The sequence below is a fragment of the Bos indicus x Bos taurus genome, chromosome 19 (assembly GCF_003369695.1).
Source record: "Bos indicus x Bos taurus breed Angus x Brahman F1 hybrid chromosome 19, Bos_hybrid_MaternalHap_v2.0, whole genome shotgun sequence".
Taxonomy (NCBI): domain Eukaryota; kingdom Metazoa; phylum Chordata; class Mammalia; order Artiodactyla; family Bovidae; genus Bos; species Bos indicus x Bos taurus.
The window spans coordinates 58049867-58077037 of record NC_040094.1 but is presented as its reverse complement, the minus strand read 5'-3'; the positions used below and the strand labels follow the sequence as shown (position 1 = coordinate 58077037).

At 55.7% G+C, this 27171-nt stretch overlaps 1 protein-coding gene and 1 long non-coding RNA gene across 8 annotated transcripts; one reads left to right on the top strand and one right to left on the bottom strand.

Annotated features, from left to right (window-relative positions):
* Nucleotides 1-10904, bottom strand: LOC113878076. Its single transcript, XR_003506903.1, has 2 exons — nucleotides 10817-10904; nucleotides 1-1013 (listed from the first exon to the last, which is right to left on the bottom strand). It is a non-coding gene; the product is annotated as an uncharacterized LOC113878076 (long non-coding RNA).
* GPRC5C (G protein-coupled receptor class C group 5 member C) lies at nucleotides 9525-26785 on the top strand. 7 transcript variants are annotated; one of them, XM_027518886.1, is made up of 6 exons: nucleotides 9961-10770; nucleotides 10898-11157; nucleotides 17553-18638; nucleotides 21509-21603; nucleotides 23727-23876; nucleotides 25444-26785. In XM_027518886.1, the coding sequence occupies exons 3-6, from the start codon at nucleotides 17585-17587 to the stop codon at nucleotides 25474-25476; spliced, it is 1332 nt and encodes a 443-aa protein (XP_027374687.1). In that variant the 5' UTR covers nucleotides 9961-10770; nucleotides 10898-11157; nucleotides 17553-17584; the 3' UTR covers nucleotides 25477-26785. The 7 variants fall into 7 exon arrangements, with proteins under 7 accessions (XP_027374689.1, XP_027374694.1, XP_027374687.1 ...); XM_027518890.1 differs by having other exon boundaries at nucleotides 9962-10770; nucleotides 23727-24696; XM_027518888.1 differs by lacking the exons at nucleotides 9961-10770; nucleotides 10898-11157 and adding an exon at nucleotides 9525-9824.
* Nucleotides 26786-27171: the final 386 nt, after the last annotated feature.

The window sequence follows — 27171 nt, the reverse complement described above, 5'->3', positions numbered from 1 at the left end:
TTCATGACTTACTGTTTTTTTTTTAATTTTCATATTAGAATATAGTTGATTAATGTTGTGTTGGTTTCAACTGCAGAGCAAAGCGATCCTATACATATACAAGTATCCATTCTTTTTCAAATTCTTTTCTCATTGGTTGTTGTCATTCAGTTATTAAGTCCCATCTGACACTCTGCGACCCTATGAACCACGGCACGCCTTCTGCCCTCCGTTATCTCCCAGAGTTTGCTGAAATTCTTGTCCATTGAGCCAGTGATGCTATCTAACCCTTACAGAATGTTAAGCGGAGTTCCCCGTGTTATAGAAAATGTATAGTCTTGATAATACACTTCAGGCTATGATCAACTCTAAGATAACGTTAGGTTATCTTAAACGCAGGAACCATGCCTCTAATTGGAATGACTTCAGACCTGGCTGGAAAATATTCGGGACAGGAGCACGAGACAAAGGGACAGAAACCTAACGGTGGGTTCCAGATCCTCAGTCATGCCTTCAGCACAGGAGAGCCAAAGCGTGGATGTGCCACAGCGGAACAGAAAAGTGCAAGGCTCTCCTTTCCTGGAACGCATCCCTCGTGGGTGCCCTCTGCTTCCCACTCTGGCTCCAGCCTTCTGTTGCAGGAGGGGGACTCCTTCCAGAGGTGGGCTCCTGTGTGACACTTGGAAATGACTTGCCCGGGGAGACCACATGCTGACAAAGCAAGAGGCGTTGTTGGAAAGGGGCGCCTGGGTGGAGAGCTGGCGGGTCAGGGAGCCCCGGGGAACTGCTCTGCCAGCTGGCTCGGAGCCTTGGGTTTTATGGTGATGGGATTAGTTTGGGGGCTGTCTCTGGCCAATCACTCTGACACAGGGGCCTTCCTGGTGGCGTGTGCATCGCTCAGCCAAGACGGACTCCATCCGGAAGGGCTCGGGAGGTTGGTAGGACATACAGACTGGTGTCTCTTCATTCCTTTTGACTTTTCCCGAATTCTTCCCGTGGTAGCTTGTGAGTTCCGCGTTGCTTACCAGGACCTCCTGTTTTAAGATAATTCATGCAAGTGATTCTACCTTGTCTGGCCAGCATGGGTGGTCTTGGTCAGTGGTTCCTCTAACACTTATGCTCATCTTCCAATGACCCTCATCCCCTGAAAGCAGGGAACCTGCCCCCCTGGCTGTGGCAACACAGAAGCCTCCACGGACCCTCTGTGCTGTTTGCGTTTGGCCTCTATTCCACTTTCCTCCCCTCATAGCTGACTTGAACAATTCTTGACTTTTTTTTTTAATTCTTGACTTAACCTTGGTTCTCAAAGGCAGTGTGCATCATTAATCATATTTGGGGGTGGGGAGCAGAGATTTTTAAAAACAGGCACTTAGTCTTCTCTTTGGTTAGAGACCAAAATTCCAGAGTTCAGAATGGGGCCCAGAAATCTGCTTTTTAAACAAACACAACAAACTCTGAAGCTGTGCGCTTAAGTTTGGGAAAGCCTAAAGACCTTTGCCTCCATTTTCATGAGCTGTTTTCTCCTTACACAGACGGGCAGTGGAGGGAGATGAGCCTGGGACAGGAAGGTCCCAAATCACCGGGCACTCCGGCCAGGGGTGCTCAAATCTGTGGTTTCCTGTAATCTCTACAGCAATCAGCAGGCGAGTAGGGGCCGGAATTGTGACCTCATTTTACATACAAGCAAGTTCTTGCTCTTTGGACAAGTCTGATGGTAAAAATCTCCCTGCAATCCGGGAGACTCGGGTTCAATCTCTGGGTCAGGAAGATCTGGAGAAGGGAATGACAACCCACTCCAGTATTTTTGCCTGGAGAATCCCATGGCCAGAGGAACCTGGTGGGGTACAGTCCACAGGGTCACAAACAGTCAGACATAACTGAATGATTAACACACACACACTCACATATACTGCTCCTTGCAGCTCTAAAACTCTATGATCCCACCGCAGAAGTCGGAGCGCCAGGTTTAAGCTTTATGTCCATCACTTGTGACCTTAGGGAGGCTCTCTTCCCAGCCTGGCCTCCAGTTCCCACATGGAGGCTGGGCATTGTCTCAGCAGGCTTCTCCGAGGGCTCTCCCAGAACAGGTTAATCACGGGGGCTTAACTTTGTTGTAAATTGGTTTTGATTATGACTCTAATTTCTGTCACCCAAGCTCACTCGTCATACTTGATTGTTTTACGCTGCATAGGCAAGTCTTCCAGGGTCAATTTAAGAAAGAAGGAAGGAAGGGAAGGAGGGAGGAGGAAGGGGGCGGGAGGGAAGGAAGGAGGCTTTCAGAGACCCACCACTGGATTTAAATGAGTCACTGCATCAGAATGCAGTGATGGGTTAATGTCGAGGGGTGGGTATGCGGACGAGCTGTAAAAACTAACAGACAATGACCACGGGTAGTGCGGTGCGAGTGACAGCGAGAATGAAGGCCGTCGCCTCAGAGGACTAAAGTATAGATTGTTTACGCCAGACCCCACTTTAGCAAAACCACAACTGCTATTAAGACCCTCAAATGCGCCATCAGTGGTTCTGAACTTGGCATCCTGACCGAACTCTGCCTTATCATCAGAGGGGAAGCGAAGAGCACACAGACCAAAGGGGCTGAAATTTCAGCCGCTGCCAGGCGTCCCGGAACCCCATCACCGTCCCAGAATAGCGCAGCGCGGTTCCCAGAAGCCTCGGTGCACCATGGCTGGGCTTCCGGCGAGGCAGCCGGAGTCAAGCCTCAAGCAGCGCCAGGAACAGCTGGGACCAAGCTCCACCCAGATGCCAGCTGGCGGGCCCTGCCCCAGCAGAGGCGCCGGCTCTGGTGAGTGCGGGCACGGCTGGCTGTCCCCTGGCACCCTGGTTCTCCACCCCCATCCCGTCCCCTCTGGGTCCTGGCTGACTTTAAGACTCAAGGGGCCCTCAAATCCCAGGCAAGGGGGTGTAGGCTGAGGCTGGGTCTTTGCAATGCTGGTAGGTGATCCAGGCTGGTGGCTGGGGAGGCTGGTGAACAAGGGCCCTGAAGGCGGGACAGGCGCAGCGCACGCAGAGAGGACGTGCCCACAGTGGGCTGGCAGCCTCATGAGAACAGGACCGAAGAAGGGAGAAGGGGTGGAGAGAGAAACACAGCGCCCTCCTGCAGGTCGGGCACTTGCCTAGGGCAGCGCCGTTACAGGGCTGGCTTCTCAAGGTGACAGTTTTGTTGGGAGATGGGAGGATGGCTAAGAAGGGAGGCTGCAGGCTAGAGAGCAGGTTGGCTCTGTTTCCAGCATCCTTCTCTCGTGATGGCCTGTGCAGGCGCTTCGCTTCGTCTGTTTATTCCCTCGCAAATACTGACCAAGGCCCTACGAGGGGCAAGGGACACAAGGATGCTTGGGCGCACATCTTTCAGGAGAAGAGCTTACATCCTGGTAGAGGAAGGAAGACATATAAGTCAATGAACATTCAGAGCTCAGAAAACAAGCTACAGAGAGATACGACGAAATGCTTTGGGGCACAGAACAGTGAAGAGCCAGTTGAGTGGAGTTAAAACCAGTGGCTTCTACTCCAGGGCTAGTCACTTAGCCTGTATGAACCTCAGTTTTAAATCTATAATATGGAGATAACGTCTACCTTTTGAACTCCTAGTGTTGTTAAGATCAAATATATACAAAAGATTCTTGGGAAATTGTACAGGTGGAAGATCCCTTGGAGGAGGAAATGGCAACCCATTCCAGTACTGCCTGGGAAATCCCAAGGACAGAGGAGCGGGGCGGGCTACAGTCCATGGGATCCCAAAAGGGTTAGACACAACTTAGCGACTAAACAACAACACGAAGTAAACTATTATGGGTGTCGGGTTATTAGACCAGCTAGTGCTTCTCTGGACATGACTGAGCGACTTCACTTTCACTTTTCACTCTCACGCACCGGAGAAGGAAATGGCAGTCGCACAGAGCTGGACACGACTGAAGCAACTTAGCAGCAGCAGCAGTGTTTCTCTGAGTATCTTGGCCTGCGATTCTGGGAGCCAGAGGGAACCAGGGATCTGAGTGTGGGGCTCAGGACAGCAGCAAGTCCAAGCCTAGACTGGAGTCTGCCCCTTCCCCCGAGAGAAGGCCCCCAGCAACCCGCAGGTCTTGGCCAATCATTCCACCCAATCAGTGTATGTACAGAGCCTTATTCAGGGCTGCAGGGCAGCTAGGCATGAAATCTGTTCCCCACTGAACCTATCACAGAATGAGGAAAGCCAGGTATCTATATATAAAACAATTAACTGTGCAAAGCAGGGCAAGATCGTTCAATTCATGCTAGAGAGGAAGCTTTGGGAGAGGGTGGGGTCGCCGGCCAAAGCTTCTGGGAGAAGCAGGGGGCTTTAAAGGGGGATTGGTTCAGAGAGGCCAGGCGCCAGTGTACTGGACTGAGAGTGGGGGACAGCGTGAGTGAAGCCACAGGAAGGTCTGTCCCGTGGCCAGATTCAGAGCTGACCTCAGGCTGGGGTCGCCACTTCCTGTGGGGAACAGGAGGGATGGGACGTTGCAAGGGCCTTGAATGCCTCTGAGCAAAGGAATTTGGTCTTAGTTTAGGGGCAGTGGGAGCCAATGAAGTCTTTCCAGGTGGCCCCAGTGGTAAAGAACCCACCTGCCAATGCAGGAGACATAAGAGACATAGGTTCTATCCTTGGGTCTCCCCTCGAGGAGGGCATGACAACCCACTCCAGTATTCTTGCCTCGAGAATCCCAAGGACAGAGGAGCCTGGTGGGCTACAGTCCACAGGGTTGCAAAAGTCGGACATGACTGAAGCGACTTAGCATGCATGCACGGGAGTCAAGGAGGGTCTTAGGAGCCAAGAACGCCAGGGAGATGTCAGTGACTGTCCCACAGCAGATGGGGGTTTGCAGGTGACTGGAGGTGTCAGGGAGTGGAAGGCAGGCTGCAAGCGGGGTGATCAGGTTGGGTGCGTGTAATCCCAATGGGAGGGTTGCTCCCACCCTGAAATATTCTCACAACAGTGACGGGATGGGGGTGTGGAATGGGGGACAATGGGAGACTCTTTCTGGGAGCAAGGAGAGGTCAAATACAATATCTGTTTACCAGCCAGCTGCGGGGCACCCAGTCGCCAAGCACAAGATTCCAGGCACCTACCTGTCAGGGAGCCCGGGTCCCCACACTCAGCTCGGTGGGGGACTAGGGGACGTTGGAGAAGCAGCTTCTGCAAGAGTTTGACTTAAGCACTGTTGTGCTGTGCTGTGCTTAGGTGCTCAGTCATGTCCAACTCTTTGCGACCCCATGGACTGCAGCCCACCAGGCTCCTCTGTCCATGGGGATTCTCCAGGCAAGAATACTGGGAAGGATTGCCATGCCCTTCTCCAGGGGATCTTCCCAACCCAGGGATCGAACCCAGGTCTCCCGCGTTGCAGGCGGATTCTTTACCATCCGAGCCACCAGGAAACCCTAAACCCTGTTAGGCCTCTTTGTTTTTTTGGTCGAAATGCAAGGCTTGTGGGATCTTAATTCCCCGACTAGGGTTGAATCCAGACCCTCGGCAGTGGAAGCACAGAGTCCTAACCAATGGACTGCTGAGGAATTTCCACCGCTAGGCTTCTTTAACCGGTAGGGCTGAGATTGAAAGAGGATGGACCACGAATGGAGAGGCTGACCACTGAGCACCTGTGAGTGCCTGGCTTGTGCGAGGAACATTCTAGACGTGGCTTTATCTGGATGTGACAGTAAGATGGGGGGGGGGTGGTAGTATCATGCCCCCTTTACAGTAAAGCGGGGCTCAGAGAGGCGAAGTGACTTGTCCACGTCATATAATTGGCAGGTGGCAAAGCTGTACCCGACCCTGGGCCTTGTCGGTAGCTTAGACTCATATGGCTCGAAAAGGAACTATTCCAGTGAATAAAGGTAGTCTCAGTCGGCCAGTGGCCAGCAGGAATTTGTGAACCATACTGAGAGGGAGGGATTACAGACACCATCCAGACAACCCATTCATCCAAGATCTCTTGGAACAGCCAGTGGGTAGTATCCTTATGGGCTGTGGTTGTTCAGTCGCCCAGTCGTGTCCGACTCTTTGTGACCCCATGGACTGCAGCACACCTGGCCTCCCTGTCCCTCACCATCTCCTGGAGTTTGCCCAACTTCGTGGTCATTGCATTGGTGATGCCATCCAGCCATCTCATCCTCTGATGCCCTCTGCTCCTTCTGCCCTCAAACTTTCCCAGCATCAGGGACTTTTCCAATGAGCTATCTCTTTGCATCAGATGACCAAAATACTAGATATATGGGACCACTTCTCCGAGTGTTATCTCTTGGTGAAGGCGGGTGTCCATAAAGGCTTACATACCTGAAAGTGAATTCATTAGTCACTCAGTTGTCTTGGACTCTTTTTTAAAATTTATTTATTTTCTGTCAGACTCCTTGGACTCCATGGATTGTAGCCCACCAGGCTCCTCTGTCCATGGAATTCTCCAGACAAGAATCCTGAAGTGGGTTGCCATTTCCTCCTCCAGGGGCTCTTCCCAACCCAGGGATCAAACCCAGGCCTCCTGCCTTGCAGGCAGATTCTTTACCACTGAGCCACCAGGGAAGCTGCTATGGGTTGTTAAATTGGGTAAAGGGTATTTGGGGGCGCTGATGGGCCTGTGGTCGGGGTCTCTGAAGCCATGGCACCTCCCTTAGCGGAACGTCTCTTCTGCTCACTGGCTGCGTCCAGCAGTGCCCACGTGGTCTGGCTCCCAGGGCTGGGGTGGAGCTCTCAGGATTTCCACTCCTGAGTTCTGTCCAAGACAGGCCCTCAGGCCCTGGGGAACTAAAGCCAAGGGCATCAGGGACCCAGCAGCCTCAGAAGCCCCAGGACGTCTGCCTCCGGGGCCTTGCTTTGTTCTGAATGCAGATCCCGTTCAAGATGAGATGGGGTAGGAAGAACCGGAACAAACCGTTCTCAGAAAACCGCCCCGAGGCTCCACCACGATGGCAGGACTGGCTGAGGGCGGGGTTCAGCCGCTGGGTGTCCGGCTGGTTTCCAGACTACCATCAGTGGGTGGTCAGGCACCATCTACCCCAACCTGACCCCTCCCTGTGCCCACAGAGAGCGAAGTAGATTTGCTTCATGGGAGAGGTCTCTGGAGGGTGAAGGGGTTCCCCAAATTCAGAAGCAGTTGACACGAATCTAGAATTCACCTGTGTCTCCCTGAAGTCACTTGTCTCCCAATCTCCCTACTACTCCCCCCACCCCACCCACCCCTTTCCCAGACTCCCTAGACTGGCTTTTTAAAAAAATTTATTTTTTGGCCACCCCTCACAGCATGCAGAATCTTATTCCCCCAATCAGGATCAAACCTGCTCTGCCTGCAACAGAAACACATGGATTCTTAATCACCCGAAGCCCCAGTAGTATATATATTATTTATATAAGACCCCGATGCTGGGAAAGATTGAAGGCAGGAGAAGGGGATGACAGAGGATGAGATGGTTGGATGGCATCACCGACTCGATGGACATGAGTTTGAGCAAGCTCCGGGAGTTGGTGAAGGACAGGGAAGCCTGGCGTGCAGCAGTCCATGGGGTCACAAAGAGTAGGACATGACTGAGGGACTGAACTATTTATGTATATATACATATATATGGTACGGTATTTTTGGGGGGGGCTCCAAAATCACTGCAGATGGTGACTGCAGCCATGAAATTTAAAGATGCTTACTCCTTGGAAGAAAAGTTATGACCAACCTAGACAGCATATTCAAAAGCAGAGACATTACTTTGCCAACAAAGGTCCATCTAGTCAAGGCTATGGTTTTTCCAGTGGTCATGTATGGATGTGAGAGTTGGACTGTGAAGAAGGCTGAGCGCCGAAGAATTGATGCTTTTGAACTGTGGTGTTGGAGAAGACTCTTGAGAGTCCCTTGGACTGCAAGGAGATCCAACCAGTCCATTCTGAAGGAGCTCAGCCCTGGGATTTCTTTGGAAGGAATGATGCTAAAGCTGAAACTCCAGTACTTTGTCCACCTCATGCGAAGAGTTGACTCATTGGAAAAGACTCTGATGCTGGGAGGGATTGGGAGCAGGAAGAGAAGGGGACGACAGAGGATGAAATGGCTGGATGGCATCACTGACTCAATGGACGTGAGTCTGAGTGAGCTCTGGGAGTTGGTGATGGATAGGGAGGCCTGGAGTGCTGCGATTCATGGGGTCGCAAAGAGTTGGACACGACTGAGTGACTGAACCGAATGGAACCGAAGTATGGTATGCTGCTGCTAAGTCACTTCAGTTGTGTCCAACTCTGTGCGACCCCAGAGACGGCAGCCCATTGGGCTCCCCTGTCCCTGGGATTCTCCAGGCAAGAACACTGGAGTGGGTTGCCATTTCCTTCTCCAGCGCATGAAAGTGAAAAGTAAAAGTGAAGTTGCTCAGACGTGTCCAACTCCTAACGACCCCATGGACTGCAGCCTACCAGGCTCCTCCGTCCATGGGATTTTCCAGGCAAGAGTACTGGAGTGGGGTGCCATTGCCTTGTGAAGTATGGTATATATTGGTATTAATATAATGGTATACGGTATATAATATATATATATATATACACACATATTTGACTGCATCATGTGACATGTGGTATCTTTGTTCCTCCACCAGGGTTGAAATCTGTGCCCCCTGAATATTAAGAGCCAAATCTTAACTACTCAACTGCCAGAGGAGTCCTGAACTGGCTTTATTGTTCAGCTGTTAAGTCCTGTTGAACTCTTTGTGACCCCATGGACTATAGCCAGACTCCTTGGTGCATGGGATTTTCTAGGCAAGAATACTGGAGTGGGCTCCATTTCCTTCTCTGAACTGGCTTTAAACAGATGCTAATGAAGGACCCCTCCCAGCAAAGGGGTTTCAGCATTGGTTGCCTAGTTAATGAAAACTAGCCAGAGCAAAAGGAGGAGGGGACCACGGAGGATGAGACCGTTAGATAGCATCACCAACTCAATAGACAGGAATCTAAGCAAAGTCCAGGAGATAGTGAAGGACCGACAAGCCTGGTGGGCTACAGCCCATCGGGTCACAGAGTCCAACTGAACAACAACGAAGTCAGAGGCCAGAGTGACTGGTCGGCTTCAGGGAGCTCTGACTTTCAGTTCCCCCTTTCAGGGTGGTCCCCACTGTCTGGCCCTTACAAGCGGCTGCACACCCTCACTGTTGGGGGTCTCTGAAAGGTGGCATGGAAGAGGGAGTTGGGGGAAGGAGACTCAAGTCACAACTCTGCAACCCAAACCCCTCTTCCTCTTCATACTGGAAAGAACTGAAACAATTCAGTGTTTACCCCATTCCCCAGGCCGGCCAGGCGCAGAAAGAGAATGAGTTCTAGAAAACCAGGGCCCCAGCCCAGGCGGCAGGGCAAACCTGGGCTTTATCACTCCGGCAGCGCTGGGTGTTTCAGGGAGTTTGACTTCTGGTTGTCATAGATTGAGGCAGGAAAACAAACAGCCCGAGAGGTACCTCCCTTCTCCCTGCGCCCTCCCCTATCTTGCTACCCCCTGGCCCGCGACCAGCCGCCTCCCCTTCCCTCCCCGCCCCCCTTCCCGGGCGCTCCGGGCAGAATCCACACGCCCAGCCGCCCGCCCTGCCACCGGCTGGCTCCGACCGCGCTCTGCTGGCGATCCCCCAAGCAACTCGGCGTCAGGAGAACCAGCACCCCGGAGACCCGGCGCTCAGCCCTGCCTCCGCGTCCCCTGGGCCCCTGCCAGGCCCAACAACCACTCCTTTCTCGGTGCGCCGTGGCCCCTCTGGGCCTCCCGCGCTTGCCAACTGGGCCCCGCTGCGGCAGCCCACCTCCCGCGCCGCCCGCAGCCCCAGCGGGAAGGTGGCCGAGAAATCTCTTGTTTACTGGGCCGTGGCGATCCCAGGTTGGATTCACTTCCCCATTTCTACAGTTCCTTTCTGCCGATCCCTGACGCCCGAGGGGAAAGGGAGGCCACCAGCTGATCGGTAGATTGGGAGTCGGGTGGGGTACGGGGAGGGGAGGCGCTCGAACTTTCGGAAAAGTCCCCGGGCGGAGGGAGGGGCAGGACTCCGCGGTCAGGCTGGCGTGTCCCGGAGCGCAGAGGCCGCGGGGGCCGGGTGAAACACTGTACCTCGGGGAACTGAGCCGTGAAGACTAATGGGGACAGGTCGGGACAGGAAACCGGGACGCGGGGAGGGGAGTGCGCGCTAAGGTGGACCGTGTCCGGGACGATCCCAGGACACCCAGGCGCGGGGCAGTCGGACCCAGCGATACTTCTGCCCGCGGTCCCCAGTGGTTCTGGGCCCTGCCCACCGCGCTTAGGGGCGCGCGGGGTGGAGCTCCCACGTACAGTAGGTGACCCAGGTGCGGGGGAAGGATCGCGCGTGCAAGACACTCGGTGTGTGTTGTGTCCACGTGGGCAAGCTCGGATAGGGCAGGGGGCGCAGAAGGCGTGACAAAGATATCGACTTTGCGTCTGAGGGTGCCCCTCGCTCTAGTCCGGAGCAGCGAACTGCCCCGCGCGCGTCTCGCGGGAGAGCCAGGACGAAGGTGACAAAGGCTAGGTGTCCGCCCCAGAGAGACGCACCAAGGTGGCCCCCGCGCGTTGCTCGTGTGTGCGCGCGCTGGGACTCGCAGAGACCGAGAGCCCTCCGGCGAACTGTGTAGGGTAGCTCCCCAAGCTGCTTTCCGAAGGAGCGAAAGCCGAGTCCTCCAAGTGTGTGCGCGTGAGTGTGCGCGCGCCCGCGTGCGGGGGCGTGGCAGTAAACAGCAACAACCCACCCTCCAGCCGGGCCAGAAACTCTGATCTCCCTCCGCAGCCGGAAAGGGCGTCCAGTCGGAGCCGGGAGGTGAGTTCGGGATGGGCTGGGGGGAGGGCCGGCCGGGCTTTGTTACCTTGTGAGCGGATTGCCTGCACCTGGAGCCCCGCGGGCGCCCGATAAGCGCCTGAATGGAGGTGATGTCACGGCGATGCAGGCGTCGGCCCACCCTCGCCAAGAGAAAGGAGTCGAGCGCCCGGAGAGGCCAGCGCGACAGCGAGCTCAGGAGCGCAGCCAGCGCCTGGTCCCGCTGAGAGGCAGGCCCTGCGCCCCGATCCCCCGCCGGGGCCCCGCCACCTCAGGCCAGGGTTGGGCCTGGCCCCGCGCCCTGCGCCGAGTCCCTCCCAGCCGCGCTCGCGCCCCGCCTGGAGTTGGCCCCAAACGCCGCGCCGGAGCTGGGCCGGCGGCGCGTCCCAGGTAAGGGGTTCAGCCCGCTCGCTCCGCCCTCCCGCCGGCCGCTGGGAAGAGTAGGGTCGGGTCGGGCTGGCGGGGAGTGGGCGAGGGTAGAGGCCCGGCGTTGGGAGAACCGGGGGACGGAGGGCGCTTTCCGACTCCGCTCGATCGCAGAAACTTTCCAAACCGAGTCGGCTGGGGACTGGGGGGTGCGAGAAGCCCGGCGCCGCGGCTCCGAGTTGGCGGCGAGGGCGAAATGCACCATCGGGGTCTCGCAGGACCGCCCCCTCCGCCCTCGCAGCTTCGCTGCGCGGGTCCGCGGGCAACAGTGACCTGCGGGCCGGCGTCCTCTCCGCTGCCCGCGACCGTGGATCGGGCGGGCAGGTTTCTGGGGCCGGAGGGAACGGGAGAGAGGCTGCAGCCTGCTCTTTCTGCTCCGCCATCCCGGGGAGCGTGGGTGTAGACCCCGGGGCCGGGGAAGACGGGGAGGGGAGCGCTCGGAGTCTTCCTGCGCCAAGTTCGGAATTTCGGTCCGTCGTTAAACTCGCGGCTTTTGGCATCGTGGCTTCTAGAACCTTTCCCTTGGCCCGCCCCTCCCCCACCCAGGGGCTTTCCTGCGCCCTTCCCCGCCGCGGAGGTGGAGTTGCGGCGCTCCTGCCGGGATCCACAGTTTTAAACCCCGCCAAACGCGATCATTTGAAAACTCCACGCTGTCGATCCTAAAACTCTGGGACCGGACTGTGTTGAATTTGGGTTTTGTGCTCCTGGAAGGTCCCTCCCGGAGCTTTTTTGTGTGGCTGGGGGAGGGCGTGCCGCTGGGGGTGGGGCGCATTCCGGAGTGGCTTTCTAGAGCGGACCCTTGGGTTGAGGACTCACGTGTTTCTGAACGCTCAGGCAGTTGGGGGCCAGATGCTCACCCTCGGGTGTGGGGGTGTAGGCTGGGATTCCCGGAAGCCCTCTAAACTCCCCCTCTTCACCCCCCGCAGCAACTTGGGCGCAGAGGTAGCTCCGTACAGGCCTCTCTGACTCCTCCTATTGGTTGGTTTAAAACAGATCCCCCCAGAGCAGAGGACGGAGATGGCAGGACCTAACCCGGGGCGGGGAGGCGGTGGGAGGCTGTCAGCGGGTCCACCCGTCTCTCTCCATGGGCTGCCGAGTGGTGGCAGAGCAGGAGGAGGGAGGCTGCTCAGTGGCAGTCTGCGAGGAACCTCTACCTGGCCATGGTACCCTTGACGGTAACCACTGACCGTGGGTCTGTATCTTCCTCTGCCCCCTTGAGCTGGGGGAGACAGACCAGGCCGGCAAGGTCGTGAGAGGCTCCAGTGCCTCTTTTCAGGATGTTTCTCAGGCTTGCGTGTGGCTGGCTGCCTCATCCTTGCGCAGTGAAGCCCACTCGGGGCTGGCTGGGCCTCGGATCCCACCACTCTGCGGAGGGAACGAGGGAGGAGAGGGTTCTGGAACCGGATTGGGCCGACTCAATGGGGGCAGAGATGGGGGCAGATTGACTGAGCCTGGGGAAAGGCCGATTTCAGAGGTGATTAAAAATATTTGTATAACTGATTCCAGGGAGGTGAAGCAGAAGGGCTCCTTTGTCCTGAAAATAATCTGCAGTGTGATTATGGGCTGCAGCCATGGTCTGGGGGACACTCATAGGGTGGAAGGAGGTCCCCCTCCTTGGTCCTAGAGAACCTTCGAGCAGAAGCAGTCACTCCAAAGGAAGAGGCAGGGCTGGGATGGAGGAGAAATGAGCACCCAGTCTGTTTAGTGAGCGATTTTCCAGTGCCTCCTGTGTTCAGTGCAAGACTAGATGTTTCGGCGGATGCGGAGATAAACACATCTTGCTCACCTGGTAGACCTTAAAGCCAGGTAAAGGAGACACTGCACACACACGATTCTAACCATCGAGGCTCAGAAGACAGCCTGGAAATGCAGGCTCTAGCGACCCGCAGGGTGGAGAGTCTGGAGACCAAGCTGGTTCGTTTCCTCCAAGTCCTTTCCCCCTCGCCACCATCTTCAAAAATGGCATCCCTTGACTGGCTCAATCTGCATTCCTGGATGTGAAAGGACCTTGGGCCGAGCTCTTGAAGTCTCCCACTGGCCTCCAGGGGTCGCTGTCCTAGGTAGTGGACAAGAACCAGGCCCACCTGGCCCAGTATTCCCACTTGAGCTGCTGTGTGCCTCTCTCCCCACTCTCCCACATCGAGGTTCCCATGTTGGTGGGTCCAACAGGCTTAAAGCATAAGATTGGAACCAACAACAAAGTGAGAAGGACTCTGGGGTGAGGGCTGTGAGCGGCTCTGGCCCTGGCCCAAGTTCCTTTGAGGTGCTGGATTCTGGTGGGGTACCAGCAGGTATGGCTCTAAGAGCAAGACAGACCAAGAAGGATTTACGTCGGAGTCCCAGGACTAAATGGGAGCTGGCTTGGTTTTTGGTAATGAAATGGCCGTTAGGAGATTTGAACTTACAGCATGGGCTTAGTATCCTTTCCCCCTAATCCAACCAGGCTTTAGATTTTTTTTTTAATCTTTATTTATATGGCTGTGTCCGGTCTTAGTATCATGAGGCATCTTCCGTTGCGGTGCACAACTCTCCACTTATGGCTCATGGGCTCAGTAGTGGTGACGCCCGAGCACCCGAGGGCAGGCTTAGTTGCTCTGTGGCATGTGGGATCTTAGTTCCCTGACCAGGGATCAGACTTGCACCCTGCATTGCAAGGCGAAGTCTCAACCACTGGCCCACTAGTGAAGTCCCCAGACCTTAGATTTTATGTGGGTAAGAACCTCCATCAGGCCTTACCTTTGGCCTCCGTCTTTAACCAGGGATGAACGTGTCCTCAGCAAATGGATTGCCGATGCTTTTTTTGCCAGACTCAGATCTTAAAGCACAACCCTGGTAATGCCCTCACTGTGCAAAAAAACAGCCTTCAGTGGCCCCCACTGCCTTTAGCGTCATGCCCCAAACCCCTTCCCCGGAGCGTCTCTAATCTGTCGCCAGCCAGCTGCAACCTCCCTTTACAAACTCGGTTCATACGCACATATTGGTGAATTTGGTTAGAAGCTGAATAAAGTGCTGTTGAGAGGTCTTCTGCACCCTGGATCCTCCTCTGTGTTCCTGTATCACTTTTCTCTCTCCAGAGGTCGATACTTCTGTGTGGCTCTTTACCTGATTCTTCCTTGGGTGGTTTTCTTATGGACCTATCTTTTCTCTCTTTTCGATTTGAAATAACATTATCGGCAGCGATTGTGTTTGTTCATCTTTGTATTTTCCACTGCGTCTCAGAGAACTACTGTGCTTGGTCCCCGCGAGACGCACAGTGAATCACTGATTTAGAATAATTGTTGTAAACTGCAGCCTGGAGGAGGGAGGTGGGATGAGCAGTTCTCGAAGATGCACAGATTGCTGGAGGCAACGTCTGAGTGACCATTCTCAGGGTTCACTGCCACAGCTTCACCCCAAGTTCTAGCTGCTTGGCTGTGAAGCAGACGCACCCAAGATGGGCTTGAGTGCTTAGAATCCCTTAGCATGTCATCCATAAATTATCTCCTGGAACGGTTCAATACACCTTATCCATTAGCCCACTCCAATACCTTTTTTCTCTTCTTAGTCATTGTAAATAAAGTACAGTGTGTGCCTTATTGATTTACGATTACGCAAAGTCCCCTACAAAGCTTATTTAAGTCATGATGTAGGGAAAACAAGCTTTTGTGTTGAAGTTGAGCGAAACTAGCTGCGTTATGGTACCATTTATTTAGGAAAACAATACAGTAAATTCACATAAGATTGTTAATTTATTAAAAGCTAATGATCAGGGTTTGGGGAAAAGCAGACTTTAATTGACAAATGAGGTGGTAGCCAGGAACGCTGAGAGACCTAAAATATTTTCAAGGGGCATGTAGGAGATCTTAAAGGACTTTGAAAGTTGATGGTCTTTTTATTATGTTAGTCTCAATTTGTGAGTTTTATTTTCCCTGACTTAGTAGCAGTGTCCTTCCTCTTATCAATTATGGAGAGTCAGTTTTCTTTGCCTGTTAGACATTAATTAGCCAGGAATAGTGGAAACATTAAAGGGTTTTGTTGTCGTTTAGTCAATAAGTCATGTCTGACTCCTTTTCGACCCCATGGACTGTAACCTGCTAGGCTCCTCTGTCCGTGGGTTTTCCCAGGCAAGAATACTGGAGGAGGTTGCCATTTCCTTTTCCAAAGGCTTGTGGTGTGTTAGTTGCTCAGGCATGTCCAATTCTTTGCAACCTTGTGGACTGTAGCCTGCCAGGCTCCTCTGTCCGTGGGTTTTCCCAGGCAAGAACACTGGAGCAGGTTGCCATTTCCTTTTCCAAAGGCTTGTGGTGTGTTAGTTGCTCAGTTATGTCCAATTCTTTGCAACCTTGTGGACTGTAACCTGCCAGGCTCCTCCGTCCATGAAATTCTCCAGGCAAGAATACTGGAGTGGGTTGTCATTCCCTTCTCCAGGGGATCTTCAAGACCCAGGGTTTGAACCCAGGTCTCCTGCATTGCAGGCAGATTCTATACAGTCTGAGCCACCAGGAAAACTCCAAAGGAAGGGTTCAGCTCAGTTCAGTCTCTCAGTAGTGTCTGACTCTTTGCGACCCCATGGACTGCAGGCCTCCCAGTCCATCACCAACTCCCGGAGTTTATGCAGACTCATGTCCATTGAGTCGGTGATGCCATCCAACCATCTCATCCTCTGTCGTCCCCTTCTCCTCCTGCCCCCAATCCAAAGGGTTGCTGCTGCTGCTAAGTCGATCAGTTGTGTCCGACTCTGTGCAACCCCAGAGATGGCAGCCCACCAGGCTCCGCCGTCCCTGGGATTCTCTAGGCAAGAACACTGGAGTGGGTTGCCATTTCCTTCTCCAGTGCCTGAAAGTGAAAAGTGAAAGGGAAGTCGCTCAATCGTGTCCGACTCCTAGCGACCCCATGGACTGCAGCCCACCAGGCTCCTCCATCCATGGGATTTTCCAGGCAAGAGTACTGGAGTGGGGTGCCATTGCCTTCTCCATCCAAAGGGTTAGTGGTACACAAATCCACCCTCCACCTTCAAAGCAGAAGAAAGATAGGGAGGAGGATCATGCCATTCCCCTCCCAGCCACTAGTAGTCACTATAGCCCAGGAAAGCTTGTTCAGGTTGCTGTCCTAGAAAGTGCCTGGGTCCAAGAGGTAAGAGAGGAAGAGGCAGGTTTACCAACCATTTACTTGACCACAGTGCAAATAAAAGACCGCCTTCTTGCCTTCTAGCTACAGGGTCTTGACGTCTTCCATTACAGATGAATTCCTTTGGGTTTTGCTTTGCCCTTGCCTTGTTCTTGCTTTTAAAATGCTAATGCCTCATAGGAGGATTTTTGCGTTAAGTCATTAACTCCCTAGCTGGGAAATATGTTAAATTTTATCCTTGACTCTTTAACAACTTGAGCTTCCAAGGAACTTGGATTCCGAAGAGAAGTGTTGAAGAGAAGAGTTGGGACTAAGAGTGGGAAAATGAAGGGCAGAAAGGGTCAGTGGTAGGAAGACATCAGGGAAAAATGTTGATACATACAACTTTTCGGTCATCTCTTCACTGTCTGGTAGCAGTTTGTACCTGTTCCTGGTGCTTCTTAAATACTCACTGAATGGATGAATGCATGGCTGATTCTCTGTGGACTTGGGCATCACAGGGACAGACTGGAGGGTCAAGCGGCTGGCCATCTGAACTCTGGGAGTCCCGGGGCAGAGAGGAGCTGAGCGCTTGGTGAACTTGCTTGTAAACCTCACCCCCATCCTAGCTGCAAGAGCTCAGGGAATATTTGGGTCCAGGTTACGATTGGTGGAGGGAGGTGAAAATTTAGCACAGTTTCCTCCTCTTCCATGCCTGGGAAGAGGAATGACAACTGGGCTTCATCTCGTTTGTCTCTCTGGTTAGTTGGCAAGAGTCCCGGGAGTTCTGTGTTAAGAAGGATTCTGGGAACTTCTTGGCAGTCCAGTGGCTAAGATTCTGTGCTCCCCATGCAGGGAGCCCAGGCTTGATCCCTGGTGTGGGAACTAGATCCCACACGCTACAATTAAGAGCTCACATGCCACAAAGAAGATCCAAGACCCCCACGTGCCCCAACTAGTGCAGTCAAATGAATACATACATGAATAAATAAGAATAAAATAAAGTAGGATTCTGGGAACTTGCGTGGTAGTCCAGGGGTGAAGACTCCACACTTCCACTGCAGGGGGCATGTGTTCAATCCTTAGCCAGGGAGCTAAGATTTCACATGGCACTCGGCGCGGCCATAAAAGAGAGAGGGAAAAAGGATTCAGTAGCTCAGAGGGCTAGAGCCAAGATGAATGCGCCCTGGTCCAGGACTGGGGGGGAGCAGCACCCTGTGTGTCGGGGTCTGGCCCGAGGGACTGATTTAGCCTTTTCTCCCCTCCTTCTCTAGGGACCCAGCTGGAGCCTGGCCTGGCATCCAGGATGGCCATCCACAGAACCGTGCTGATGTGTCTGGGACTGCCTCTCTTCCTGCTCCCAGGGGCCCGGGCCCAGGAGCAGGCCCCGCCTGGCTGCAGCCCGGACCTCAACCCCCTCTATTACAACCTGTGTGACCGCTCTGAGGCTTGGGGCATCATCTTGGAAGCCGTGGCGGGGGCAGGCGTCGTCACCACCTTCGTCCTCACCATCATCCTGGTGGCCAGCCTCCCCTTCGTGCAGGACACCAAGAAGCGGAGCCTGCTGGGGACCCAGGTGTTCTTCCTTCTGGGGACCCTGGGCCTCTTCTGCCTCGTCTTCGCCTGCGTGGTGAAGCCCAGCTTCTCCACCTGTGCCTCCCGGCGCTTCCTCTTCGGGGTCCTGTTCGCCATCTGCTTCTCCTGCCTGGTGGCCCACGTCTTGGCCCTCCACTTCCTGGTCCGGAAGAACCACGGGCCCCGGGGTTGGGTGATCTTCCTCGTGGCCCTGCTGCTGAGCCTCGTGGAGGTGATCATCAACACGGAGTGGCTGATCATCACACTGGTGCGGGGAGCCGGCACAGAGGGCGACGCTCTGGGCAACGGCAGTGCGGGCTGGGTGGCCGTCTCCCCCTGCGCCATCGCCAACGCGGACTTCGTCATGGCGCTCATCTACGTGATGCTGCTGCTGCTCTGCGCCTTCTCGGGGGCCTGGTCGGCCCTGTGCGGCCGCTTCAAGCGCTGGCGGAAGCACGGGGTCTTCATATTGCTCACCACGACCGCCTCCATCGCCGTCTGGGTGGTGTGGATTGTCATGTACACCTACGGCAACCGGCAGTACAACAGCCCCACGTGGGACGACCCCACGCTGGCCATCGCCCTCGCCACCAATGCCTGGGCCTTTGTCCTCTTCTACGTCATCCCAGAGGTCTCCCAGGTGACCAGGTCCAGCCCGGAGCAGAGCTACCAGGGGGATCTGTACCCCACCCGAGGCGTGGGCTACGAGACCATTCTGAAAGAGCAAAAGGGCCAGAGCATGTTTGTGGAAAACAAGGCGTTTTCCATGGACGAGCCAGCCTCAGGTGGGTCACGGGACACCCTCCTCGGGTCCCCTCTTGGTGGTGGCTTAGTTGCTTAGTCGTATTCGACTCTTGTGACCTTATGTACTGTAGCCCGCCAGGCTCCTCTGTCCGTGGGATTTCCCAGGCAAGAATATGGGAGTGGGTTGCCATTTCCTTCTCCAGGAAGGTCCCCTTTATTTAAAAAAAAAATTTTTTTTGAAACTTTTTATTTTATATTGCGGGATATTCGATTAAGTGTTGTGATATTAATAGTTTCAGGGGAACAGCAAAGGGACTCAACCATGCCTATACATGAATCTTAATTTTTTTTAAATTGTTTTAATTATTAATATTTGGCCACGCCAGGTGGCTTGTGGGATCTTAGTTCCCCAACCAGGGATTGAACCCCAGGCCACGGTAGTGAAAGCACCAAGTCCTAACCACTGGGCTGCCAGGAAATCCCTGCAAGGTCTTCTTTTATTCCGGGTGACTTATTGCAGGACTGGGGACTAGTCTCCTGAGCAGAATGGGAGGTGCCTGAGAATATCGAGAGTTCTCTGCCATCAAGTTCCTAAACTCCATTTTTAAAAAAGATTTTTTTCTCTATACTCATGCAATTCATTAGTGTATTTTCATTGTAAAATCTGACACATTAGGGATAAAATTACCCTCCACTGTCTCCCTAATTCTACCCTGTTCCTTCCTCTTCTGTCCATAGAACTGATCCCTGTGGACTGGTATTTTCCCACCAGGTGCCTCAGTTTCCTCATTTGTAAAATGGGGATAATAGTGCCTCCTGTTTCATAGGATTCAGTTAATGCATCTTTTTTTTTTTTTTTTTTGAGCCATGCTTCATGGCATGGGAGATCTTAGTTCCCCAACCAGGCATCGAACCCATGCCCTGTGCAGTGAAAACACAAAGTTCTAACCACTGGAACTCCAGGGAATTCCCCAATTACTGCATCTGCCTGGCCCTTGGAAAATAATCCAGAAATGTTAGCTATCTGCTCTGTATTAGCTCTATCAACTCTGTATTACTATTATTTTTCTGTCATTATTATCCCTCCAGAGCTTGTTCTTCTATTACATACATATCCATAGTCTTAACTTCCTTTAAAAGCTTTTCCAGTTAAAAATTTTCCCTTTCTCATGAAAATGTGTGTGCCACATGCTGACCTAAGCAGCACCCACTATTCAACATCCAGCTTGTCTCCAAGCTCCTGCCCTGGCTCTTTGTTAATGGGATGGGGTTCTCCTCCGGAACCAGCACTCGGGGTGCCAGGCAGGAACAAAGCCTCGAGTTTTGGAATTAAGGGCACCCCGGAGGTGGAAGTGGCAGGAAGTGGGGGAGAGAAGCCCCCTCAGCCTGTGGCCAGGCCCCCCTCGGGAGCTCCTGGGAGGCAGGAGCGGGTGGCCATTCTCTGAGAGACTTGTCCGGACACGCTCCCAGCTCCCTAAGGAAGGAGCCTTCTGCAGTTCCTCGTCAGGACCACTAGCGTTTACAGAGCACGAACCGAGTGCCAGGGCCTGAGCCTCCCGGACTTGCCCTACAGCCTGCATCTCGAATGCTCTCTTAGCCGGCTGGCTGCAGCCCCTTCATCCGCCGTGACCCGGAAAGCCTGGACTCTGACCCCGGCCTGTGCTTTTGGGGGCTTAAGACTTGACCTGCCTGATTGTGGAGCACAGACCAGCTCTGGGGCTTCTGCCAGGGGTCAGAGGCCAGGGAGGTTGCAGAGTCAGAGCTCTCGGCCTTTTCTCTGTAAGCTGAGGTCCCCGTGATCCCAGCTTTGGGGAAAGGCTCAATCCTCACGCTGCCAAGCGCTGATCTTTGACCTGCCCCCCGGGGTGGCCCTGGCACATGCACAGCCTGGGGCCACTCGGGGAACAGGGCAGGGGGCGGTGGGTGAGCCTCACAGACAAGTGTTGGGAGGAGCCTCGGCCGCCCCCACCTCGGCTTCCACCCGCTGCCTGTTTGTCAGGCCCAGGCGTTCTCAGCCTTTGTCCTCAAGGCAAACACTTCTGGGGCTGTGAGAGGTTTTTTTCCTTTTATTTTTTTCTAAATGGAAAAATCAATTGAGTGAGCCCGGCACTTAGGAGGCCCTATAGAATTGTGGTCCCTCCGAGCCTTGGGGCCATCAGCCGGCCGGAGACCAGCATCTGCTGCCCCGGCCCCCAGGGCTCAGCCCGCTCCCCGGACCCCAGGAATGGTCAGCAGTTCTCCACAGCTGCAGCGCCCAGCAGGGCAGGACAGGTCCGGAAATCGACAGCCCCAAAGACACAGGGGAGTGTTTCTGAAGCTGAAAATAGTTCTGGAAACTTGCCAAGGGGCCACAGGGTTGGATGTGCCTTCAGTGCCCTGGGGGGGTTGAGGGGGACAGGTAGTGATTCTGGGTCCTGGGCGGTCAGCACCCACTCTGCCCCATGGAGACTCTCGGGCGGTGGGCTCCCTGCTGTATTTACCCCGGCGCCTGGCAACTGGCCCGCAGCAGGAGAGGCCAGAGCTGGAGGCTGGCCATCTTGGAAGGCCGCCGAAGGTCCATGTGCCCGTCTTGGCCTCTGGCCCCGGAGGGCGGACGGGGATGTGAAGGTTGCTGACGGAGCGTTTTTTGGTAGGAAGGGGTCTTGCGCTGCAGGAAAACCCGAGGGGAAGGCAAACATGCTTTCCATGCCTCCAAACAAAGGGATGCTGGGCTCCAGTGGGTGGGGGGGGCCCAACACCTACGGCCTCACCCCCAGGGCTGCCCCAGCCCCCCTGTCCCTCTCCCTGCTCCCTGGGGAGCCTCCCTTGAGAGCAGGAAAGGGAGCTGAGAGCCCAGCTGGAGAGCCTCCCTTGAGGGCAGGAAAGGATGCTGAGAGCCCAGCCCTGGAACAGCACCTATGTCTCCTTGCAGCTAAGAGACCGGTGTCACCATACAGCGGGTACAACGGGCAGCTGCTGACCAGTATGTACCAGCCCACCGAGATGACCCTGATGCACAAAGCCCCGGTGAGTGGGGTCCCCAGGTCCCCGTGACCCTACTGGAGCCGGGGGCCCAGTGCCCGCAGGGTGGGTGGAGGCGGTAGGGAGAAGGCTGACTCTGCGTCCAGTGGGTCAGCCTTGGGGAACCCAGGACCCACAGTGCCGTTTTCCTGGGAGTGACAATCCCTGCGGCAGGGCAGGCCCTGCCTGCCCGTGTCATCAGGATATCACACAACCCCCTGAGGCCAGATGCTCAGAACGGTCTCTCTCTCTGCTGGTGGGAGCCGCCAGCTGTCCCCCACACAGGGACAAGGGGGCCACAGCCAGGTATGTGCGTTCCTGGTGGACAGAGGCGCACAGGGCGGGTCTGGGTAGATCCTGACTCCGCAACCACAGCTGTCCCAGGAGGGGCCCCAGCTCCCCTCCCCCTGCCAGCAGGCAGCCACTCTGAGCTTCACACCTCCCCTGGGTTCTGGAAACCAGATGCTCCCTTAGCCAAGGGAGGGGGGTGGGAACAGGAAGCCGGAGGGTTAGAGTCTTACTCAGTCCAGTTGTGTTCCTCCTCCCGGCCGCCTGGCAGGCAGTCACTGTGCGGAGAGGTCAGTGACCCCACCTTGGCAGGAGGCTGGGAACAGGAAGCAGGGAGGTCAGTGGGGTGGCGTTCTCATCCTCTCCCCGCCTGGAGCCCCGGGGGCTGGGTGAAGCCAGTGCGCCCCACACTTCCAGTCCTGGGCTCTCCCCGGGCCTGAACCTGTGGCCTGCGAGAGCGGGGGGCCGTGGCCAGGAGCTGGGAGGGCAGAGGAATCTCAGAAGGGTGGGAGCAGGGTTTGCCAGCCCCCAGCCGCCTAGGGTCCCCTGCCTGGCCACCCCACTGTACCCGTGTGCATTGAGTACCGCTCCTTCAGGAAGGCTCCGGATGAACAGATATTTTATCTAGAAGTGGCTCCAAAACCGTGGTCCCTCGACCCCCACCACTCCCATCACCTGTGTGTGTGCTCAGTTGGGTCCCACTCTTTGCAACCCAATGAACTGTAACCCACCAGGCTCCTTTGTACGTCACCTGGAACACTAAAAATACAAGGGCCGGTGGTGTGATGGAGCCAAGGATTAGCATCGCTTCGATGACGTCACCTTGATTACGTGGAGTTATCCAAGTCACAGTGGGAGTGACCGTGGAAATCTGCTGGCGTCACAGATCAGGGTCATTGAATAGTCACCAGCTCGCCTCGGGGTGCGGCTCCCTAGGTGTGGTTGTGGCTCAGCAGTCCAGGTGATTGTGACGCACAGCCAGGCTTGAGAACCGAGAACCGAGGGTGTTAATGTTCCAGGAGCTACAAGGGGCGGGGGAGGGCAGATAGTAAAGGGGGTGGGAGGACCCCCCCCACCCCATCCCCACCCCCCCGCCCCCAGGTTTGAGTATGTGGAAAAGCTTCCGCCCCCCGAGCTACAGGGCTTTGGTCGAGGCTCTGCCTGGGGATGAGGCTGGTGGGGCTCACATTCCCTGCAGGGTGGGCCCTGGGACCAATGCCTCAGCCTCGCCTACCCAGGAACAATCACTGCGGCTCTGACCAGGATCCAGGCAACGAATTTGGATTTTTAAGTCTCCAAAACTTAAAACTTGCCAGCCCCAAACCATCCGGGTTTTCAGTCTCTAAATGAGACTGCTAAACGTCCCAGAAGACTGCGCTGGGCCCTGCACACCAGCTGCGATGCTGTGGGGATGTGGCCTCATTGGTGGGGCTCGGGAAAGACCCCCAGAGAAAGGGAGCCTGGGAGCAGAGCCCGTCGGGTCATAGGAGCTCAGCCTGGCCCACCCTCTGGGCCCCACGGTCTAGGGAGTGGGATGGGTCTTGAGAGGAGGAACCTCCCTCTGAGCGAAGCCCCCAGACCATTGGAGGCCACCGGAGCCTCATTTCCACGCCCAGAGGCATGGGGCGGCCCTCTGCAGGGTGAGATAAGGGGCTAGAGGTCAGAGGGCAGCCCCTTCGGCTCCAGACTTAGAGTCACCATCCCAGGCCCAGCTCGGCGTGGGGGCGGGCGGTGATGGGGAGGGGCGGGGGAGCTGGCAGGCACGGGCCCGCAGGAAGCGGACTGTTTGCACATCCGCCCCGGCGGAACCCGGCTGTGAGACCGCCTGTTCTTCCTTCCAGTCCGATGGAGCGTACGACGTCATCCTCCCGCGGGCCACCGCCAACAGCCAGGTGACGGGCAGTGCCAATTCCACCCTGCGGGCCGAGGACATCTACGCGGCCCAGGGCCGCCAGGAGGCCACGCTGCCCAAGGAAGGCAAGAACTCTCAGGTGTTTAGAAACCCCTACGTGTGGGACTGAGCCGGCCCCCGGAAGAGGTGGGCAGATTGGAGGACCTGGCCCCTGGAGAGGGTCTTCTCCCGCCGGGAGCCTGCGCTCTCCGCAGCCCCTTCCCTCCTCGCTGGCCCAGGGCGGGGGCGTGGGCCTCAGCCGGGAGACCCTCCCCGTCTGCCAGTGTTCGGATGGGCGTCCCGGTGCCCCTGCCCGCTCCTCAGTGTTTGCGGAGTCCAGGAGCCAGCTCTAGCTTCCTGCCAGGGTCACCTCCGGTGGCCATGCTCCAGCCAAATAGTGTTGTTCTTCTTGGGGTGGCGGCCGGCCAGCACCTACGTTCTCTGGAGTCTTGAGAGAGATTCCTGCAACCTCGGGAGACGTCGCAGGCGCTTCTGTCCTGGGCCTTGTTCCTCTGTGAGGAGCACGGGTACCTAATAAACACGTTTCTGCTTTATTAACCCTTCCTCTGGGAATGTCATGTCTGATCTGAGCTCTCGGTCGCGGGTGATCCGCCCCTCTGCTCTGGCCTGTGTGTGTCTCCTCTTTCTCCTCCTCCCTCTGAGTCCAGGTCCCGGGAAAGCCACTGCTGAGCTCTCCTTCTGTGTGGCGAAGGAGCCGACGCTTCCCTTCAGGGAATGGGTCTTCAGCTGAGCCTGGGTCCGTGTCCTGTGTGACCAGGATGGCTCTCCGGGCCCGGCTCCCGTCTCGGGTCTCATCCGACATCTGGGCTTGTCTGAAATCAGGCCTCTTTCCTCCGGGACCCCATCTACTGGATGGGGGGCAGGGAAGGCCAGCCCAGCAGCAGGCGGTTCTGTGCAGTGTACGTGTAGGGGAAGGCTTCAGCCCCTTTGTGGAGAGTGGTGAGGACCTGTCAGGAGATACGGTGGAGGACCACTGCTCCATCTCAGATCACTCGGCGTGTGTGCTGGGGAGTGACTCAGAGAGGACCAGCCCTTGTTTACTGAGGTGGAGGGGGCGGGCCAGGTTCTGGTTGGTTTCACTCCTGGGCGGGAACTTAAATTGCCATTTGCTCAGTCCTTTATAGTAAAGCCTGTCCACAGCAGCACGTTTTAATCCTTGGAGCTGACCCTGAGAGATGGGTAGGACGGTACTTTCCCTTTTCCAGAGTCAAATCCCAGAGCCAGACCATTTTAGGGTTAGACAGGGTCTTGGGCCTGAGTGATCCTTGTAGCTCCCCGCCCCCTCCCCCTGACAGGTATGCGGACTGGCCCAGAGAGACCACAGAGTCTCTAGAAGCGGCCATGCTTTCAGATCTCAAGACTTTTAGCGGGTCCCAGTGGCTCTGACTCTTGGACACCAGTTCAAGGCTTTGCAAGGGGTCTGCTAAGTGAATAGGGGTCTGCTTGGGAATATTTCTCCCCAACTCCCCAGAAGCTATTTTCTGACACCAACTACAGGGGAAAAAACGTTTCTGTTGGAAGGGGGAGAAAGGTTTCCAGAAGAAAAAATAAATCGGACTTCTCCGATGTCAGATTACACCATTCCCCCTGGGGATGTGCTCTTGTTCTTTAGTTGTGCAAACACGTGTTCTTTCTGGTCACTTTAGGCTCAGTCCCCGCAAAATAACACGAGATGGTAGACGCCCTCTTCCGTGGACCACACGGCGTTCAGATGTCCTCTTTCCTGTATGTCCAGGCTGGGCAGGGCCTTTCTCATTGGCGCTGGGAGGGCCCTGAGGTCACCCATCCGGAGCTGTGGAGTCGGGGGCCGTGTGAAACTCTGAGGATGTGGCTGGGGCTCAGGGTACCCCCTCCCCACCCCCGCCCCGATTCCTGCCCAGCCCAGCCTCTCCTGGTCCCTGGGAGACTTGAGACTGCAGGAGCGGTCTGCAGACAGCCAGCCTGCCTCTGGATACCTCCCCCTACACACAGCTCCTGTGTCCAGATGACCATCCTGCAGGGCCACCCTTCAGTGTCCGTCCCACTCTGCTCCAAGGTGAAGCCAAACCATGGTGAAGCTGGCCATAGTCCTCACCAGGACCTCCTGCCACTGCCTGGCCTATGGAAGGCCACTGAGCTGGGCACAGCTCCCTCAAGGCCTGGACAGACTGTGCCTCTCTGAATGGCCTCCGAGCCCCTCAGCATCACCACCCTACACCTTCCGTGAACTGGGTCCCGTTGAGACATGAGGTGGGGGTGGGGCTGAATTCTCAGGGATGAATGGAGAGTCCTGGGCCTCTCCCAAGACAGACTTGTGGGACTTGGGACAGTCACTTAGATAAGTGACGTCCATGACCGAAGATTGTGCCACTTCCTGATGGCAGATGGCGGGGTGTCTACCTCACCTTGGGCACCTGGAAGGGCTGGTGCTGCCATCCTCACCTACGACTTGCTCCATCAGGGCCTGACGGCCACCAAGGGGAGCGGGAGCATCCTTGGGACCTGAAAGAGGCTGGCACCAACAACAAGGATGTGCACACAGCTTCAGACTCGGGGGAAGGAGATCTCTGTCGTGTCATCTCCGTGGTTTCCTCCTGCCCTTGGGTACCGCCGCTGGCTCATCCAAGGAGCCCAAGCCAGGTGTACCTGTGGAGCTCACCTCTGTGTGCGGAGATGGAGGGTGAGCCCGAGGCAGGTGCTGACTCCGAGGGCAATCCCACAGCCCCCTGGTGCCACCCTCCCATCCCTAGCATCTCTGCTTTTGTCACTGGGGTATTTCTCCAGGGCTAAGTTGAGTGAACAGACCCTGCAGAGAGTAGGTCTGTACCCCACGTGTGACTACCCCCTTGCCATCCACTGATCCTTGTACTGGGCTGCCCGGTTCCAGGAACGGAGTAGAACTTACTCTGATGGAAAGGAAGAGGGGAGCTCTGTGCACCTGACTCCTCGAGATCTGGGTTAGTGGCCCCAAAACCTCGCCATGAATAAAGGCTCTGTCTTGCATTTCGAGCTGATAGTCTTGTGTGTGAGTTCTGGCAGTGCCAAGCGGCCACGGGAGCCGCTGGCAGTGAATGTGGGTTTGTTCAGAGTCTGAGTCCCCTGGGGGCTTGCAGTGGGTGAGGCTCGAGCAGGGATGGGCTCCTGACCGATGCAGACCTGCCCGGATGTGAGAATACCCCGTGGCCCTGCTTCTTCCAGTCTTGGGCCAGGTGATCCAGCTGCGTCACACACAAACCTCAAATGGAAAAAACCAGCATAGGCCCGAACTGGGTGCAGGGGACACCTATGTAAATTGCACACCCATCTCTATCAAACCGTGTGGAGCAGTTATGGCTTCATCACTGTTCAGGATTAAATGAACTTATTCTCCGTTTGGGGACCAAACCCAGGTCTCC

Excerpts from the sequence above, each read along its gene's own strand:
- GPRC5C (XM_027518888.1), top strand. The coding sequence starts at position 17,585 with ATGGCCATCCACAGAACCGTGCTGATGTGTCTGGGACTGCCTCTCTTC. Across the intron at positions 21,604-23,726 it reads CCCTGATGCACAAAGCCCCG|TCCGATGGAGCGTACGACGT; the intron begins GTGAGTGGGGTC and ends TCTTCCTTCCAG. Across the intron at positions 23,877-25,443 it reads AGGAAGGCAAGAACTCTCAG|GCTCAGTCCCCGCAAAATAA; the intron begins GTGTTTAGAAAC and ends TGGTCACTTTAG.